The sequence below is a fragment of the Aureococcus anophagefferens genome (assembly GCF_000186865.1).
Source record: "Aureococcus anophagefferens unplaced genomic scaffold AURANscaffold_13, whole genome shotgun sequence".
NCBI classification, from domain to species: domain Eukaryota; class Pelagophyceae; order Pelagomonadales; family Pelagomonadaceae; genus Aureococcus; species Aureococcus anophagefferens.
The window spans coordinates 917561-936306 of NW_008705573.1; the positions used below are offsets into that span (position 1 = coordinate 917561).

At 72.6% G+C, this 18746-nt stretch overlaps 2 protein-coding genes across 2 annotated transcripts; one reads left to right on the forward strand and one right to left on the reverse strand.

The window, feature by feature from the left end:
• Positions 1-6106: 6106 nt before the first annotated feature.
• Positions 6107-10930, reverse strand: AURANDRAFT_71888 (hypothetical protein; the record flags this gene model as incomplete). The annotated part of the gene is made up of 5 exons (XM_009040053.1): positions 6107-7999; positions 8205-8364; positions 8494-9483; positions 9695-10501; positions 10713-10930. The coding sequence occupies 5 exons, from the start codon at positions 10928-10930 to the stop codon at positions 6992-6994; spliced, it is 3183 nt and encodes a 1060-aa protein (XP_009038301.1).
• Positions 10931-12875: 1945 nt separating this feature from the next.
• On the forward strand, positions 12876-13955 carry Hypo2 (selenoprotein; the record flags this gene model as incomplete). The annotated part of the gene is made up of 1 exon (XM_009039979.1): positions 12876-13955. The coding sequence occupies one exon, from the start codon at positions 12876-12878 to the stop codon at positions 13953-13955; it is 1080 nt and encodes a 359-aa protein (XP_009038227.1).
• Between the last annotated feature and the right edge of the window lie 4791 nt (positions 13956-18746).

Below are 18746 nucleotides of genomic sequence, written 5' to 3' on the forward strand. Positions count from 1 at the left end.
CCTCGGCGGCGAATTCGGCGCGATCTATTGGGTCGACGCCGTGACCGCCGCCGAGCCGTTTTTCGAGGAGACGTATTTGGCCGTCGCCGAGGACGTCTTCGACGGGTCCATCGGCGACCTCGCGGCCGTCGAGGACCCGGGCGGCTACGTGTCCGACGACGCGGGGGATTATCTTTTCGGCCTCGCGTCGGACTTCCGCGTGCTCGTCGTCAAGCTGCACCCGACGGAGCGCCGCCCGGCGACGTACGCGGTGCTGCCGGGCGACGTCGACTGGGCGGGCTTCGAGCCCGACGAGGACGACGAGTCGGGCGGCGGCTTCGGCGGCGCGTTCTCCTACGTCGACGGCGGCGCCCCGCGGGTCTTCTTTGCGGCGTCGAACGGCGACGGCTTCTTCGAGGTCGTCCTCCCCATCGAGATCCCCGACGGCTGCTGGTTCGCGGACGCCGACGCCGACTTCTGCGACGACGCCGACGACGTCGACGTCGTGCGGCGCGGCGACGCGGACGCGTCGGACGACGGCGACGGCCTGAACTGCCCCGCCTTCGATCTGTTCGACACGGCGGCGCCGACGGCCGCGCCGTCGCCGGAAGCCTGCGACGCCGACGTCTGCTGGGCCGACGGGTCCGTCGCGCCCCTCGACTGCGGCGCGGCCGAGGGCCCGCTGCGCGCGTCCGCGGCCGGCGTGAGCGAGCTCCAGTTCTACGACGAGGCCTACGGGACCTTGTTCGCCGTCGACTACGTCGTCGAGTCCGCCGTCGGCGCGGCGCTCTTCGACGGCGGGACCGCGGGCTACGTGCCCTTCGCCGTGCTCGACGGCCGCCTCTGCCGCTTCGACGGCGGCGGCTCCGTCTGCTTCGACGGCGACGACGCATCGGGCGCCGCGGGCGCGGCGATCGTCGCGACGACGTACTACTACGCGAAAGACCAGCGCTTCTACTACGTGGAAGCCATCCACACGGACGCGCCCGTCTTCCACGCGTCGACGGCCTTCGCCGTCGACGACGACTTGTTCGACGTGCGCGACTTCGCCGCGGTCGTCGAGCCGGACGACGAGACGACGCTCGTCAACGACGGCGAGGCGGGCGGTGCCTACCTCCTGGGCCTCGGCGCCGACTTCCAGGTGTTGATCGTCCGCCTCGATGCCGCCGGCGCGCCCGCGGACTACGCCGTCGTCCCCGGGACCGTCGACGGGACGGGCGCGGCGTTCGGCGCCGCGCACGCCTACGCCGACGAGTCCGGCGACGCGCGCGCGGTCTTCGTCGACGACGGCGGCTTGGGCGCCTACGAGGTGCGGCTCCCCATCACCGTGGGCTTCGACTGCTGGAACGACGGGACGAACAACCACGAAGCGTGCGACTCGTCGACCGCGACCGTCGAGCGCCGCGGCGCCGCGGCCGCGGCGTCGGGCGACGGCCTCAACTGCCCCGACGCCGACTTCGGCGACTTCTTCGTCACGAAGCCGCCGACGGCGGCGCCGACGCGGACGGACCGGCCGACGGCGACGCCCTGCGACGGCGTCGTCTGCTGGGCGGATCTGAGCGTCGCGTCGCTCGACTGCTCGACCTCGAACGCGCCGCTCCAGGTCTGGAAGGCGAGCGACGCGACCTACTACGAGGTGGGCCAGATCGACGTCGCGACGGGGAACCTGGATTTGCTCTACGAGCTGACCTTCGTCGAGGACAAGATCAACGCCGTGGGCCTCTTCTACGACGTGGACGCGGCGCTCTACGTGCCCTTCGGCGTCATGGACGAGCGGCTCTGCCGCTTCGACGCCGCGCACGCCGTCTGCTTCGGCGGCGACCTCGCCTACCCGACGGCGAACGCGGGCGCGGTCCTGGGGTCGAACTTCTACTACTCGAAGAGCCCCGGCGACGCGGGATCCGAGTCCTTCTACTGGGTCGAGGACATCCACACGGACGCGCCCGTCTTCCACAACGACGACCCGGCCTTTCTCATCTCCGCGTCGCTCTTCGCGGGCAAGGTCCTCGACGTCGCACCCGTCGACGAGATCGAGGCCGGCGTCGTCGTCGTCGACGACGGCGAGGCCGCGCGGTACCTCGTCGGCGTCGGCTACGCCTACGAGGTCCTCGTCGTGAAGCTCGACGACGGCGGCGCGCCCGCCGCCTACGCGGTCCTCGGCGGCGAGACGCCGGACGCGCTCGACGACGAGTCCCGGGCCGAGAGCGCGGCCGGCTTCGGCGCCGCGTGGACGTCTGTGTGGGAATCAACCGGTGGAACGCCCTGTCCGGCAAAAACTTCAAACCTCTCTAGCTCGGTCAAATCGACGTCGATTCGGCTAATTTTTGGACGAATCGAATGCTCCCGTCGAGTGCTCGAAGCACAGCCGAAGAACTTGCGTCGAAACCGTTCGATTACGCTCACGTTGAAGTCAGCTTGAAGATTTGATTTCCACGCAGGTGGACGTACCTCGACGCGACGAGCGGCAAGCCCGTGCTCGTCGCTTCCGAGAACTCGGGCTTCGGCGTCTTCGTCATCCAGTACCCGCTCGTCGTCGCCGACGACTGCTGGAACACGGGCGACGGCGACCACGTCGCCTGCGACGAGACCGCCAAACTCGTCTACCGGGTCCCCGCGGACGCCGCGGAGGCGAACGACGGCATGAACTGCCCCCTCGTGGACCTCCGGACCCAGGCGCCGACGGTCGCGCCGACGATCAACTGCGTCGACCGCTACGAACGGGTCTGCTGGGCCGACGCGGGCGTCGCGCCGTTCGACTGCTCCGACGGCGCCCCGGTGCAGATCCAGCGCGGCGGCGACGCGGCCCACGCGTCCGTGATCAAGCACGTGCCCCTGGACAACTTCTACGACTACCTCTTCGAGATCGACTACTTCGCCGGCAACGTCAACGCGGCCGCGCTCCTCGAGCTCGGCGGCGACGCGTACGCGATGGCGGCCTTCGACGACCGGCTCTGCCGCTTCGACGCGGACGGCTTCGTGTGCTTCAACGGCACGCTCGCCTACGACTACCCGAACGCGGCGGCCATGGTCGGCACGACCTACTACTACTCCAAGAGCCCGGGCAAGAACACGAAGGCCTTCTACTTCGTCGAAAACGTCCACGGCGACGTCCCGACGTTCGTCGACGACTACGAGCTCCTCATCTCGCCGGACCTCTTCTCCGAGTCGCTCGGCGACGTCGCGCCGCTCGTCGAGCGAAACGGCGTCGCGGAGGCCATCGACGACGGCGTCCAGGGCACCTATCTGTTGGGGTTGGGCCACGCGTTCGAGCTCGTCGTCGTCCGCCTCGACGGCGACGGCCGCTACCCGGAGGCCTACGCCGTGCTCGCCAGCGACGTCGACTACGGCGCGTCGAACTACACCTTCGACGGCGACGTCACCTTCGGCGCGGCGTTCGGCTACGAGCTCGCCGACGAAGACCTCGTCGTCTTCGGCGACAACGACGGCTACGGCTTCTCGCTCGGTCTGCCGCTGACGATCCCGGCGGACTGCTGGAACAACGGCCTCCTCGTGGAGCTCCACGCGGTCTGCGGCACGGCGACGGCGTCGCTGGCCTTCGTCCACGCGGCCCACCCCTTCGAAAGCAACGACGGGTTCAACTGCGCCACGGACACGAATCCCTTCGAGACGCAGCCGCCGTCGCTCGCGCCGACGGCCTCGCCCGCGCCGACGGTCGCGCCCACGGCCTCGTTCGCGCCCACGGACGCGCCGACGACGGCCGCGCCGTCGACCGCGCCGACGACGTCGCTGCCGCCGACGTCCGCGCGGCCGACGACCGCGGCTCCGAGCGCGAGCCCGTCGTCGTCTCCGAGCGCGGCGCCGTCGTCCTTGCCGTCCTCGGCGCCATCCGGCGCGCCCACCGCGTCCCCGAGCGCGGCGCCGTCGTCCTCACCGTCCTCGGCGCCATCCGGCGCGCCCACCGCGCCCCCGAGCGCGAGCTCGTCGTCGTCTCCGAGCGCGGCTCCCAGCGCGACGCCTTCGAACCTTCCGAGCCCCGGACCGACCCCCATCCCCGCGCCGGCGCCCTCGAGCGTTCCGACGACCGCGGCTCCGAGCGCGAGCCCGTCGTCGTCTCCGAGCTCGGCGCCGTCGTCCTCGCCGTCCTCGGCGCCGAGCGCGAGCCCGTCGTCGTGCCCGAGCGCGGCGCCCTCCGGCGCGCCCACCGCGTCCCCGAGCGCGAGCCCGTCGTCGTCTCCGAGCGCGACGCCCTCGGCCGGGCCGACGACCGCGGCTCCGAGCGCGAGCCCGTCGTCGTCTCCGAGCGCGACGCCTACGGGCTCCCCGAGTTCGCCGCCTTCCCCCAGTCCTTCTGCGAGCCCCACGTCCGCGCCGTCGCTCTCGGAGAGCGACCCGCCCACCGCGGGCCCGACGTCGTGCCCGAGCGCCGCGCCGACCGTCGCGCCGACGATGACGTTCCCGCCCACGAGCCTGGAGACGATCTACTTCTACGTCTACAACGTGAGCTGCGTCTTCAACGAGCACGACGGCTTCAACCCGGACGCGTTCAAGGGCGAGACCGCGGCGACGATCTGCGTCGAGGAGACCGTCGTCGACGTCACGTCGTCCTACATCAACGCCACGGACCAGTTCGTCGACCACTACGCCTGGGAGACGAGCGACGGCAAGGTCCACACGGTGTGGACCTTCGAGGTCGTCCTCGAGGTCGTCGTCGGCGCGGACCTCGGCGCGGCGGCGGACGCCGTGCTCGACGCCGTCGTCGCGACCCTGGACGCGGCCTATTCCGACGGGTCCTTCGAGGCCACCCTCGTCGACTGCGCCGAGGCGAGCGACGCGGCCTTTTACAACATCATGACCGAAGCCGGCCAGGACGCGGCCGCGAGCGTGGACGAGCTCCAGGCGGTGTCCAACCTCGGCGTGCCGCCGGACCACGTGCACGCGTGCTGCGGCGGCGGCCGCCGCCGCAGGCTCGAGGACGCGGCGACCGTCGCCATCAGCTACAGCGTCACCTACGACGCGTCCTTCGACGGCGACGACGACGAGGTCCTGTCGCTCGTCGCCGCGGGCGACGCCGACGGGCTCGCGGCCAAGTTCGAGGCGGAGCTCTCGGCGCGGTACGACGGCGACTTCGACGCGGCGATGACGGCGCAGGCGGAGGCGCTCGCGGACAGCGGCGCCATCTCGCGCGGCTCCTTCTACGACGTGCGCAACGCGACGCTGACGCTGAGCTGCCAGCTCGTCGGCACGACGGACGTCGCGGCGTGCGACGCCGTCGCGCCGACGCCCGCGCCGCATCGCGGGTCCCGACGGCGCGCGGGGCGGCCCCTCTGGGGCGTCGTGATCCGCCGGGTGCGGCGCGGCGACTGGGCCTGGTTCCCCTTCCTGCTGTGCTTCGCGGTCGTCGCGCTGTGCTGCTTTTGCGCGGGCGTCGCCGCGGGGCTGCGCGCGGCGGCGGCGAACGCGGCGAAGCGGCGGGCGGAGGACGACGAGGACCGGAGCTTCAAGGCGCTGGACGTCGCCGAGCCCGTGCTCCTCCCCGAGGAGGCGTCCGAGGACGCGTCGTCCTACGACGACGACGACGACGACGCGTCGCCGCCGCCGGCGCTCGTCGACGTCCTCGAGGCGGGCGAGGACGCGAAAGAGGAGGCGCCGGAGCCCCCGGAGCCGTCACCGCCGAAGCCGCCGCCGCCGAAGCCGCCGCCGCCGAAGCCGCCGCCGGCGCCGCCGCGGAGCGCGCGGACGTCGTTCAAGCGGAGCAAGTTCGTCGAGCCCGAGCGGACGCCCGTGCTCTACCTCGGCGACGACGACGACGTCTCCTCGGACGACGGCGCGCCCGCGCCGGCGACGCCCGCGAGCCGGCGGCGGCCCGCGCCGCCGCCGGCGAGCGCGCCGCGGACCGAGTTCATCGACGTGCCGCCGCCGCCGCCCGTGCCGCGGGGCTTCGGTCCGCCGGCCCAGGCGTTCCCGACGCCGCCGGGGTCCGCGCCGGTGTACCAGAGGCGGAGCCCCCGGCGGCTCTTCATCTAAGGTGCGCTATTATAGAGCGCGGGATGCGCGGGCCCCTTGAACAGGTCCCCGGCCTTCTTCCTGCGCGCGACCATCAACATAGGTCGCTTGAACTGACGTTGAACCATTTTTGAACCGAACTTGAAGACCTCTCCTCGTCCAGCCAAGTCGGCATGGCATTGTTCGTCGTGGAGAAGATGGACGACGCGTAGAACTGAGCCTCTCATCCCCTCTCCTCGTCCTCCCGGCCAGCCAAGTAGGCATCGCAATGTTCGTCGTGGAGAAGATCGACGACGCGTAGAACTGGTCACGCCATGGATGGATGGTTGAATGTTGAGGAGCGTCTGCGAGAAGCTGACTTCTTAGAGGAGACAATGCGCTCCTACCACGAAGGCAAAGACCTCGACGCCCTCCAGCACAGCGTCTTCAACATCTTCGTGCTGCACGGCGAGACGCGCCTGTCCTACGCCGCGGAGCGGAACTGGTGCAAGGTCGTGCGCTGGCTCCTCCGCCACGGCGCGGACGTCCACGTCGGGCGGCCGCAGATCTTGGAGACGCCGTTGATCCGCGCGGCGAAGCGGCGGCGCCGCGAGGCGGCCCTGCTCCTGCTCGGGGCCGGCGCGCGCGTCGGCGACCGCACGGCCGTGGGGCTCACGGCGCTGCACCTCGCGGCGAGCCTGAACGACGCGAAGATGTGCGAGCTGCTCATGACGCACGGCGCGGCGCCCGAGACGCGAAGCTCCGAGGGCGAGACCGCGGAGGGCATCGCGCGGCGCTACGCCAGCGCGGACGCCGCGGCGCTCCTCGCCGCCGTCGCCGCGGCCGGCGGCTGGCGGGCCTACGCCTTCGCGCCGCGCGCGGCGCTGCTCGCGCTCCGCCGCGACCTGCCGCGCCTCCGGGGCCGCGGCCGCGCGGCGCCGTCGACCGACCGCACCTACCAGCGCCTCTTCCTCGACCCGCGCGTGCCCGACGACGTCTTCGCCCACGTCCTCGCCTACTGGCGCAGCGCCCGCGACTACGGCGTCGACTAAAAACAACGTGTGCATGATCACAGCGACGCGGCGGCGTCGCGCGATTGCGGGCGCGCGGTTTCGTGCTCCGGCGCGGCGTGGATGGGCAGGAACTGGGCCGACGGCTTCGGGAGCTGGGCGACGAGGGGCGACCGCTCGTCGCCCGCGCCGCGGTGCCGGCGCCGCCTCGGTAGGCAGAAGTCGCGGACCCGGAGCAGGCGCCGGCGGAGCGCGTCGGGCCGGAGCTCGATGTCCTCGCGCACTGAGAACCAGAGCAGGATCGCCGCGGCGAGGAGGTAGCCCACGGCGGCCTGGAGCGCCTTGGAGTTGCGCAGGAAGACGAGGCCGCCGACGTCCGCGACGACGGCCGCGTGGTCGATCCTGTACGCGTGGATGAACCCGAGACCCGCGAGCGCCGCGTTCAGTAAGCTCCAGAGCGCCGCGGCGCCGAAGTGGCGGTCCAGCACGGACGCCAGCGTCGCCGCGAGCGACACGGACGAGAGCAGGGACCCCTGGGCCAGCGCGGCCAGCCCCGACGCGTCGACGCCCGCCCGTTGCAGATCGCCGAAGACCCGGCGCGCGTCCGCGCCCGCGGCGGCCGTCGTCGACGACACGAGCTGCGTGCCCCAGGCGGCGATGACGGGCACGAGGCCCATGGCCGTCGCCGCCGCGGACGCGAAGTGCGAGCTGTGGAGGCCCGACGACGCCGGGGAGAACGCGGAGGCCGTCACCGCGAGGCCGATCCAGAACAGAAACCCGGCGCCGGCGGCCAGCGGGAACGCCGCCGTGACCCAGACCATGAGCCGCGGCGAGCAGCCCACGACCAGCGCCACGAACCCCGACCCGAGCATGTAGCCGTGGCGCGCGCCCATCTGCTTGAACGCGGGCTGGCCCACGAAGACCTGGGTCGGGAACGGGCAGCCGCACGCGGCGCCGAGCACGGTCGCCAGCGCGTCGCAGCAGACGCTGAGCGTCGGCGAGTAGGCGTCGCCGACGTTCCTCGCGGCCTCGACCTGCGCGAGCGTGTTGAAGACGTTCGTCAGCGCCTGGGCGGGAAATGGGTGATTCGACGCGAGCGTTCCGCGCGCGCGCGCTCCGGAAAAAAGCGTTCACGCTTCGGCACCGTTCCGAGAGACGATCGCTCGTCCAAAAATCAGCCGAAACGAGTGGACACCGGCCGAGAGAGGCGCCTTTGGGAATGTCGCGCTCTTTTCCCGCCCCGGTCGGCGCCAGCGGGATCGCGACGGGCACGTACTTGAGCGACTCCCTCGACGCGTAGGCCCGCGCCAGGTGGGGCAACCCGCCCAGCGACGGCGGCGACACGACGGCCAGCGTCGCCCAGGGCACGGGGCCCGCCGCGCGGCCGCCGCCGGCGTCGCCGCCGAAGACGGCGCCGAGCGGCGCCGCCAACCTGGGCAGGAAAAGGGTGATTCAAGTTCTCTTCAACATGAGTGTTCCGCGCGCGCGCGTTCCGGAAAAAAGCATCCATGCTTCGAGACCGTTCCGAGAGATGATCGCTCGTCCAAAAATCAGCCGAAACGAGTGGAAAACGGCCGAGATCGGAGCCTTTGAAGTTGGGAATTTCGCTCTCTTTTCCTGCCCTGCCGCCAGCAGCGCGCCGAGCGCGAGGGCGCCGGCGCCGCCCGGCGCGTTGTAGGGGAGGCGCACCTGGGCGCCGTAGCAGCAGAAGCACACGACCAGCGGCCCGAGCGCGTCCGCGGGCGCCGCGAAGACGTCGCCCGCGAAGCCCATCGTGAGCCCGACGAGCGCCTGGCCCGCGACGGACGCGTGGAGCGCCGCCGACGGCACGGAGGCCTTCAGTTGGGCCACGAAGGGCGCCATGAGCAGCTCGAGGAACCCGACGAGCGACGCGACGAAGAGCGCGGCCTCGTAGGAAGAGACCGCGTCGCCGCGCGACGCTTTCTCGGGCGCGACGACCTGGGAGAGGATGACGGCGAGCAGCACGGCGGACACGCCCTGGGGCTGGGCCGTCGCGTTGGGCCCGACGGCCAGCGCCATGAGCGCGAAGAAGACGTTGCCGACAGCCGTCGCGACCGCGCAGCCCGGCAGCAGCGTGCCCGACACGAACGCGGGCGACAGGCCGCTCACGGCGACGGTCCGCTTCTGGATCACGACGAGGGACAGCACCGTGCCCAACAGCTGGCCGCAGACGCCGTCGACGTCGCCGCGGCTAAAGGCCACGCGCGCGAACGCCGCCGCGCGCGGCGCCCGGAGCCCGGGCGCCGGCGGCGTCCGCGGCAGCAGCGCGCGGGGGGGCGTCTCCAGCAGACTCGACGGCGGCGCGTCGACCACGAAGACCGTGTGCGCCCAGCCGCACGCCAGGCCCCGCAGCGGCCGCTGCCCCACGGAGTTGACGCGCGCGGCCGTCGCCGCGACGCGCGGGTTCGCGCGCCGGTCCCTCCGATCCCCGCTCCCGAGCTGGCCGTCGTCGCCGCGGCCCCAGGCGTAGGTCGCCGTGCCCCCGCCGGGGAGCCGCACGCAGCACACGGAGTGGCGGCCGCCCGCGGACCTGTGCCGAATTCAACCACTGGTTTGGGTGGTCCTGACCAAACTTGAGAATTCTCGAGCTCGGTCAAATCGAAGTCGATTCGGCTGATTTTTGGACGGATCGATTGCTCTCGTCGAGTTCTCGAAGCACAACCGAAGATATTTTGTCGAAACTGTCGCGTACGCTCACATTGAAGTCGAGTTGAAGATTTGAATTCGGCACAGCCGCGGACAGCGCCTCGACGACCGCGCCGTCGCCCCCCTCCTGCGATCCTAGAAATTTCCCGCCGACGCGGCGCGGCGCCGCCGCGGAGCACGTCGACCCGCCGCACTGGCCGTAGGCGTTCCACCCGAAGGCCCAGATCGCGTCGCCGGACGCGTGCCGCGTCGCGCAGAGCGTGTGGCGGTAGCCGCACGCCGCCAGGACGCACTCCGCGCCGCCGTCGCCGGGCAGCGGGACCTCCGCGGGCCGCAGGCCGTCGCCGCCGGCGGACGCGCCGCACTGGCCGTAGGCCGCCCAGCCCCAGGTCACGAGCGCGCCGTCGGCCGTCACGACGGCGTTGTGCCGCGACCCGCAGCTGACCGCCGCCGCGGGCCGCGTCTTGAAGAACTCGACGGCCCTGGGCGCGAGCTGGCGCCGGCGGTCGCCGTGGCCCAGCGCGCCGTCGTCGCCGCAGCCCCAGGAGTAGACCGCGCCGTCCGCGTCCAACGCGAGCGAATGCGTGCGGCCCGCGCCGACGGCGACGACGGACGTCGGCAATCGGGCAATCCGCCGCGGGTGGGGCACGGCCTCGAAGGCGCCGTGGCCGAGCTGGCCCTCGTCGCCGCGGCCCCAGCTGTAGACGCGGCCCCGGTCGTCGAGCGCGAGCGTGTGCGCGCCGCGCGCGGCGACGGCGACGACCCGCACGCCCCGCAGGCCCTCGACGACCCGCGGCGCCGTCTCCTCGTCGCGCCCGCCGTGGCCGAGCTGGCCGTGGACGTTCTTGCCGCAGGACGCGACCTGGCCCGCGACGACGACGACGCTGTAGCTGCTGCCGCACCTGTGTGCAAATCAACCAGTGAGCTGGGACGTCGGGGCCAAACTTGAGAATTCTCTAGCTCGGTCAAATCGAAGTCGATTCGGCTGATTTTTGGACGAATCGATTGCTCTTAGCGAGTTCTCGAAGCACGGCGGAAGTGCTCGTGTCAAAACATTCGCATACGCGCACATTGAATTCGGGTTGAAGATTTGATTTCCACACAGTGCCGCACGCGACGCCGTCGACGCGGCCCTTGCCCAGTCGGCTCGTGCGCACGCGCCAGGGCACGACGCGCGACTCGCGGTCGCCGCAGCCGAGCTGGCCCGTGGCGTTGTAGCCGCAGGCGTAGACGAGGTGGTGGGCGTGGGCGGGGTCGTCCACCGTCGGCGGGCTCCGGTTGCGCAGCCGGTCCAGCAGCGTCTTCGGGCTGTGGAAGAGGGAGCGGTCCATGTTGTTGGGCCTTTTGCTTTTTGTTGCTGCGGTCAGCGCGGTTCCTATCTGGTTCCTGCGGCTCCTGCGCTGCGGCTCCTGCGCTACAGCTTGCCGCGCGCCTAGCGCATCCTCGAGCGGCGTGGGATGTCGCTCCCGCGGGGTGAAATCAAGTTCTTGCCACAAGCGCTCAATCAGCTGACGGTGCAGCAGCGTTGGCGAACCTTGACGTCTCATCGGTGGTCGACAAGCCGTTCGGTGCGTGGTTCGCAACGTAGACTCCGCGCTTGTTCTAAGAAAGAAAATGCGGCCGTACGCGCTCGGCATGGCCTACCTGGCCTACGTGGCCACCCTCTTCGAAAGCTTCGTCGACGGCGCGCTCTTTTCGCGGCCGCGCCTGTCCCTAAGAACACCGACGAAGAACACGTTCTTTTCTCGGCCGTCCGCGCCGGCCGTCGAGCCCGCGACGGAACCGGCGCCGCCGCGCTACGACCCCGCGCCCGACGCGCCGAAACGCGGATACATGCGGCCGGTGCGGCGCGCCTACGTGACGCGGAAGCTCCGGGTCCGGCGCCGGCTCCGCCGCTTCTCCGCGCTGCGGAAGCAGCAGCGGGGCGCGCTCGCCGACGTCTGGCTCTACGCGCGCGGCGTGCGGTCCGCGGAGGAGCGGACGACGGAATTGGCCGACCAGCTCCTGGCTCCATCAGTTAAACCCGCGCCGCGGTCGAGCCGGCCGCTGCGGATTTTGAGCCTCGACGGCGGGGGCATGAAGGGGCGGAACATCGCGACGATGATCGACGTGCTCGAGCGCGAGACGGGCGCGCCCATCGCCCGGAGCTTCGACCTCGTCGTCGGCACGTCCATCGGCGGCTGCGGCGCGCTCTTCGTGAACCGCTTCGGCGACGAGGCGCTCGCCGCTTCGAAACTGGCCTTCGCGCGGCTCCAGACGCGGTGCTTCGAGCCGCGCAGGAAGCACCACTTTTTCCTCAAGGGCCACACCTGCGTCGACGAGCGGTCCGAGCTCGTGCGCGAGCTCTGCGGCGACGAGCGCCTCGTCCCGGAGCCGCGGCGGTGGTCGCGGGTCCTCCGGGAGAACGTCGACGCGGCCGGGGCCGGCGCCCGGGCGGCGGCCGCGACGTTGCCCTTCGTGGACGCGCCGCCGAGGACGCCCGCCGGCCTCGCCGCGCGGCAGCCCGGCGCGCCGCGCGCGGCGGCCGTCGCCGCGACGCGCGACGCCGGCGACGGGCCGGCCCGCGCCCTTCCTCTTCCGCACCTACGCCCTCGACGGCGCGCCGCTCCAGGGCACGGACGACGCGACCTTCTCCGAGGCCGTGGCGGCGACGTCCGCGGCGCCGACGTTCTTCCCCCGGTCCGAGCTCCGCCTCGCCGAACACGACGTGTCGCTGACGGACGGCGGCGTCGCCTTCAACAACCCGACGCTGCTCGCGCTCGTCGAGGCGAAGACGATCTGGCCCGACGCGGAGGTGGGGTGCGTCGTGTCCCTGGGCACGGGGCGGCTGGACGACGGGAAACAGACGCACGAGGAGCTCACGGACGCGCACGCCGCGGCCGTCCTGGCCGCGCGCGCGCCGGGCGCGGTCTACGCGCGCTTCGACCCGCCCCTGGACAGGGCGACGGGCTGCGCCGAGGCGCGCGAGGACGTGCTCGCGGCCATGGAGCGGGCGACGCGGACGTGGCTCCGCGAGGACCCGGCGGAGCGCGCGAAGCTCGGCCGCGTCGTCGCCGCGCTCGCGGACGACCGCTCCTGGGACGCGCTCATCAACGACGGCCTCCGCGCGGGGTTGCGCGCGGCCCAGGGCGGCGCGCTCGGCGGGTAACTTGTGCATTCAACCTGATTGCTTGAAGCTTCATTGAGTCGGGAGCGCTCTTCGTCTGCGGTGCGTCGGGCAATACGGACTGCGCCGCGACGACCGGCACTAAGAACTGCGCCGCGCCGCCGCCGGAGATGAGCAAGGGCAGCAAGGACCGCGTGCAGGGCGCCCTCTGGGGTTTGCTCGCCGGCGACGCGCTGGCCAGCCCGACGCACTGGTACTACGGCGGCCTGCGCCAGGTGCAGGGCGACTACGGCCGCCAGGGCATCCGCGACTACACGAAGCCCGTCGCCGAGATGCAGGGCTCCATCATGCCGCGGAGCAACACCGACGGCGCGGGCCGGGGCTCCTACAACGAGGACAGGACGACGGTCATCGGCGACGTCATCAACCACGGCAAGAAGCCCTACTGGAACCCGCGCACGTCCTTCCACTACCACGGGACCCTCGCCGCCGGCGAGAACACGCTCGAGGCGCAGCTGTCGCGGCTGCTCGTCCGCACGATCGCCGCGCGCGGCGGGGTCGACGACGCCGCGTTCCGCGACGCCTACGTGGCGTGGATGACGACGCCGGGGAGCCACAACGACTCCTACGCGTCGACGTGCCACCGCATGTTCTTCGCGAACTACGCCCACGGCAAGCGCGACCCGGCGGACTGCCCGGACAACGACCGGCACAACGTCGACACCATCGACGGCCTCGTGCTCCCGTCCGTCGCCGCCGTCGCCGCGGCCTACGGCGGCGGGCCCGGGGCGCGCGCCGAGGCCGTCGACGCCGCCGTCCGCGTCGCGCGCGTCACGCGCGACTCGAAGCCCCTGGAACGGGCCGCGGCCGCGGTCGCGGGCGTCCTCTTCGACAGCGTCCACGGCGTCGGGACCATGGCGGACCGCGTCGACGCGGCGACGGACGCGCTGGGCATGTCGCGCGTCCACGCGGGCGCGCCCGACGAGATGATCAGCTGATACCTGCAGCAGTCGCTGCCGTCCGCGCTGGCCATGGCCAAGAAGTACGGCGGCGACGACGTCTTCGACGCGCTGCTCGTCAACGCGAACGTCGGCGGCGAGAACGTGCACCGCGGCGCCGTGCTCGGGGCGCTCCTCGGCGCGAACAAGGGCCGCTCGCGGCTCCCGCCGCGGCTCGTCGACGGGCTCGCGGCGACGTCCGAGATCGCGGCGGAGATCGACGCGCTCGTCGCCGCGCTCGCGCCCAAGTAGACCGCGCCGCCGCCGCCGCCGCGCCGTCCGACGTACATGACGGCCCCCGCGCGTCCGCGTTGTTTCGCGGCGCCGGGGGCCCGAAACCCCCGACGCGCGACATTGGCTGTACTACATGATGCTCGATTATCCGGTCGCTCGCGGCTTCGCCTCCGCGGCGGCGTTCAGCGCGCGCGCTAGCTGGTCCTCGAAGCGGTCGAGCGCGGCGGCGAAGACGGCCTCGTCGAGGGGGTCCACGAAATGGTCGAGGGCGGCGTCGGCCGCGGACTCGCCGTAGCCCACGGCCGCCGTCGTCGCGGCGACGTTCGACCGGTCGCGGTTGTGGCCGCGGGACCGGTCGTAGGCCGCGCCCGGCGCGTCGTGGCCGCCGCCGACGCGGTACTTGGCGAACTCGTCGTCGCGGGGCGCCCCGCCGAAGAGGCGGTGGAAGACGCAGACGCTCGCCGCGTGGAGCTCCGTGATGCCCGCGAAGCCCAGACGCCGCACGGCGGTCGTCGCGCGGTCGACGACCGCGCGCTCCTTGGCCACGTAGTGCCTGTTGTTCGGCCGCGCGTCGCACTTCCAGGTGCGATGGCCGTCGTCCAGCGGCGCGTCGCGCGCGCCGCACGCGCAGGAGTTCAGGAGTCGCGCGGCGCAGCCGGCGACGCCCGGGTAGCGCGCGAACGCCGCCTGGGCGGGACAAGCGTGATGCAACGTCGCTTCAACGTGAGTGTGCCGCGCGCGCGCGTCCCGGAGAAAGCATCCACGCTTCGAGACCGTTCCGAGAGACGATCGCTCGTCCAAAAATCAGCCGAAACGAGCGGAACACGGCCGAGCTAGGAGCCTTTGAAGTTGGGCATGTCGCTCTCTTGTGCTGCCCTGAACGCCGCGGGCGAGTCCACCGCCGCCTCGAGCGCCTTGCGCTCGACGGACGACAGGCCCCAGGCGTGGAGGCCGAAGTGGTACGCGGACAGGAGCCGGTCGTTGGGCGCGCGGAAGAACGACGCGACGGTCGCCGGGTCCTCGTCGCGGGGGTTGAACTCCTGGTGGTGGATCTGGCGCTGCGCGCGGTACGTCGGGTCCGGCCGGCAGGTGACGACCTTGCTGGCCGGCATGTCGCGCGCGCGGCAGACGCTGCGGTTCCCGAGCGGCAGGCGCGCGTCTTTCGGGCACGACGCGTTGAAGAGCCGCAGGAGCGACATCGCGTCGTAGTCCGCGACGTTCCGCCGCCCGTCCAGCACCCAGCGCCGGTCCCGCGGGATCCTCGCGCCCATGGCCGCGTCGAGGGGCATGGCGGGGCACGCGTGGCGGAGGAACGTCGTCGTGAACGTGCTGCCCGTCTTCGGGATGTGGAGCAACCGGAGCGGCGCCGCTCCGGGCGGGCCGAAGGGCCCGCCGCAGAGCCGCGGCAGGCTCGCGTTCGTGCGCGCCGCGAGGCTCCGGAGCCGGGCGCGGTTCCGGAGCTGCAGCGCGGCGCTGGCGGCGCGGTCCGCGTCCGTCGTGCCGGGCAGCTCCCAGGGCGCAAAGTCCGCGGCGGTCGCGACGTCCAACGCGGCGAGCACGGCGACGGCGCTGATGGTGGCCGTCGCCGCGCGGAACGCCGAGGGGACGCGCATCGCTGCTGGATGGGACGACTTGTCAGGGCAGCATCGTCGATGCGTAAAATCGTGCGCGCGGAAACGCTGGCCTCAGCGTCTTCGCTGAATCGCCTCAGCCGATAGCTCGCCTCGCAACACTCGACGCCACCGGCGCAAACGGCAGCGCCAACGCGCGCTGCACCCGATGGTGGCCAGCGACCTGTGGCGATCGGCCTTCGGCGAGTCCATCCAGACCTGGGAGGACCTCTTCTTCACGTCCGAGGGCTGCGTCTACCTCACGGTCTACAGCATCATCTTCCTGCTGCTCTACACCTTCTTCGGCCCGGCGCCCATCGACGACCGCCAGCTCGAGTTCGAGCGCGAGTGGGCGCACCACTCGCGGCGCGGCAAGCACTTCCAGCAGCGCAAGGCCCCGGCGGAGCCGGCCGCCGCGGCGAAGAAGGATGCCTAACGCGAGCCTCGACGCGGCCGCGTGCCGCGCGGCCGTCGCGCCGGACGCGCGCGCCTTCGTCTGCGGCTTTACCTACCTCTTCGTCGCCGGGTTGCACCACAGCGGCACGTCGCTCGTGCACGAGCTCGTCGCGGCGCGGCCGGGCGTCTCGCGGCTGAATCTCGCGAAGCGCCAGGGCGAGGGCCAGCAGGCGCAGCGCGTCTGGCGCCCCGCCGGGAAGCGCGACGCCGACGCCTGCGCGACGTCCCTGGAGCTCGGCGGCGAGAAAGTTCGGCTGTCGAAGGCCGCGGCGGAGACGCACTGCCGCGACGGGCTGCGCAAGGTCGACGACGACGACGACGCCCGGGCGTCGCTCGCGGCGACGTGGGGGCCGCTGTGGGGCGGCGCGGGCGGCCTCTACCGCGTCGAGAAGGACCCGGATTTCGGGAGCGCGTTCCTCAAGCTCCGCCTGTTTCCACACAGGAGCGCCGCGGTCTTCGTCATGCGCCACCCGTTCGCGACGGCGCTGTCCTACCGCAAGCACTGCGGCGTCGCGACCAAGTGCGTCGCCGTCTGGCTCGAGGTCTGGACGGCCTGCCTTCGCGCGCTCCGGCGCGACCCGGCGCCGCACGCCGTCGTTCGCTACGAAGACGTGATCCACCACGCCGACGCGGTCGTCGACGCCGTCGTCGGGATGGCGACGGGGCGGCGCCTCGACTACCGCGCGGCGTCCGACGGCGCGCCGCCGGCCGTCGACGCGGAGCTCTGCTGGCCCCAGGTCGCCGCGCGCGCGGCCGGCGCCTGCGCGGCGTTCCCCGCCTGCGTCGCCGCGCTGCGCGACTTCGCCGCGCCCCTCGTCGCGCCCTGGTACGACGTCGACCCGTTCTTCCCGCGCGCCGCCGCGTGCGGCGCGGCGGCCGCGCGGCCGGCGCTCGCGTGCTCTTCCGCGGCGCCCTGCGACCCGCCGAGGAGCGCGGCGCTCGGGCCCGCGCTCGCGGCCCTGCGCGGGCCGATCTCCGGCTACGGGTAAGGGTCGGTGTTCCCCGGGAGGCGTGCGACGATGCGGTGCGCGGTCGGCGGCCGCCGACGCGCGCTGCAGCTGCGGACCTCGACTAGGCCTGGCTCGAGCTCGACGGCCAGCATCGCTGCCACAAGAGCTTGTTGTGAGCGCTGCTCCTCGAGCTCGCGCTCAAACGCGAGCGCGCGCGCGCAGAATGGCCGAGGACGAGCCGATCAAGCTCGTGCACGATCCGCCGATCAAGCTCGACCACGCGCCGTCGCTGTCGAAGAAGGCGAACCGGGCCCCGGCGCTCGCGCCCGCGGGCGGCGGCGGCGCGGGCAAGAAGCACCAGCCCGTGCCCGCGCCCGCCGTGGTCGTGCCCGACGCGGCCGCCGGCCTGGCGAAGGTCGCCGAGCAGGCCATGGCCGACGTCGGCGCCAAGGCCGGCGACGCGGCGAAGAAGTTCATGGGCTACGCGAAGAAGAAGCGGCGCGAGCTCGTCACCCCGAAGCAGCACGAGCGCTCGCCGCGCGCGCACAAGACCGGCGGCGGGCGGACCTCCGGCGACAAGTACGTGCACGCGAAGCGGCTGCGGAGCGCGCGGCACAAGCTCTTCGACGAGGGCCTCTGGGTGGGCCTCCTCGGCGTCGCCGTCGCCCTCACCCTGCTCCTGGGCCTCTTCTGCCGGCGGCGCTGCAAGCGCCGGTCGAAGAAGACCGTGCTCCCGCTCCGGGGCACCGCGAGCAGCCCGCTCTCGAAGGGGAAGAAGGCGACGGGCGGCTTCTTCGCGGCGAAGGCGCCCGCGGCCGAGGCGCTGCCCGCGGCCGTGAAGCAGGCCTGCCGCGCGAACCGCGTGGCCGTCGTCGACGACTGGCTCCGGAGCTGCGCGTCGCCGGACGCGCGCGACGCGGAGCCGCCGCGGCGCGCGGCGACGCACGTCGCGGCGACGCACGGCGCGGCGGCGGCGTGCCGCGCTTTGCTCCACGGCGGCGCGGACCCGAACCTCGTGGACGACGCGGGCGACGCGCCCCTGCACCTCGCGGCGGCCTTCGGCAGCGGCGCGGTCGTGAAGATCCTGCTGGACCACGGCGCGGACCCGTCCCTCCGGGACGCGCTCGGCCACGACGCCAAGGAGCGCGCCGTCGCCAACGCGAACACGGGCTGCGCGCTCCTCATCTCGAAGCGCCTCTCCGCGGGCGGCGAGGCCCGCGGCGCGGCCGCGCGGCGCAAGCTCAAGGCCGAGCCCTAGCGCGCGCGTGCCTAATTCGGCTGGGGTTCAACGTCGTCTTCAAGGTCCGCTTGAGAGAGGCCACAATGGGCAGCCTTTCTTCTGAGCGCGCAGCCATGCGTCGCCTCGTCGTCGCCGTCGCGTGCGGCGTGGCCCGGGCGACGACGATCGTGCCGTCGACGCTGTCCTGCGACGACCTCGAGAGCTGCTCGCCCGAGGCCTGCGTCGTTTCCGACGACGAGGACTGCACCTTTAACAACAACGCGCCGGACTGGGCGTCGACGATCGCCTCCGTGGCGTGCCAGGACTGCGCCCAGGCGACGGGCGGCTTCGCCTGCGACGCGCCGGGGACGGCGCTGCGGACCGACGCGGGCATCCGGGCGGCCTACTGCACCGACGAGTTCCTCGTCGTGTGGGCCACGGGCAGGCCGCGCTACGAGCCCGGCGACGACGCCTACCTCGGGTCCATCCCGCTGCCGCCGGGCGGCAGCGCCACGTGCCGCGTGCGCACGTCCGCGGAGCTGCTGACGGTCTACAAGATCCCCCTCGAGCCGCC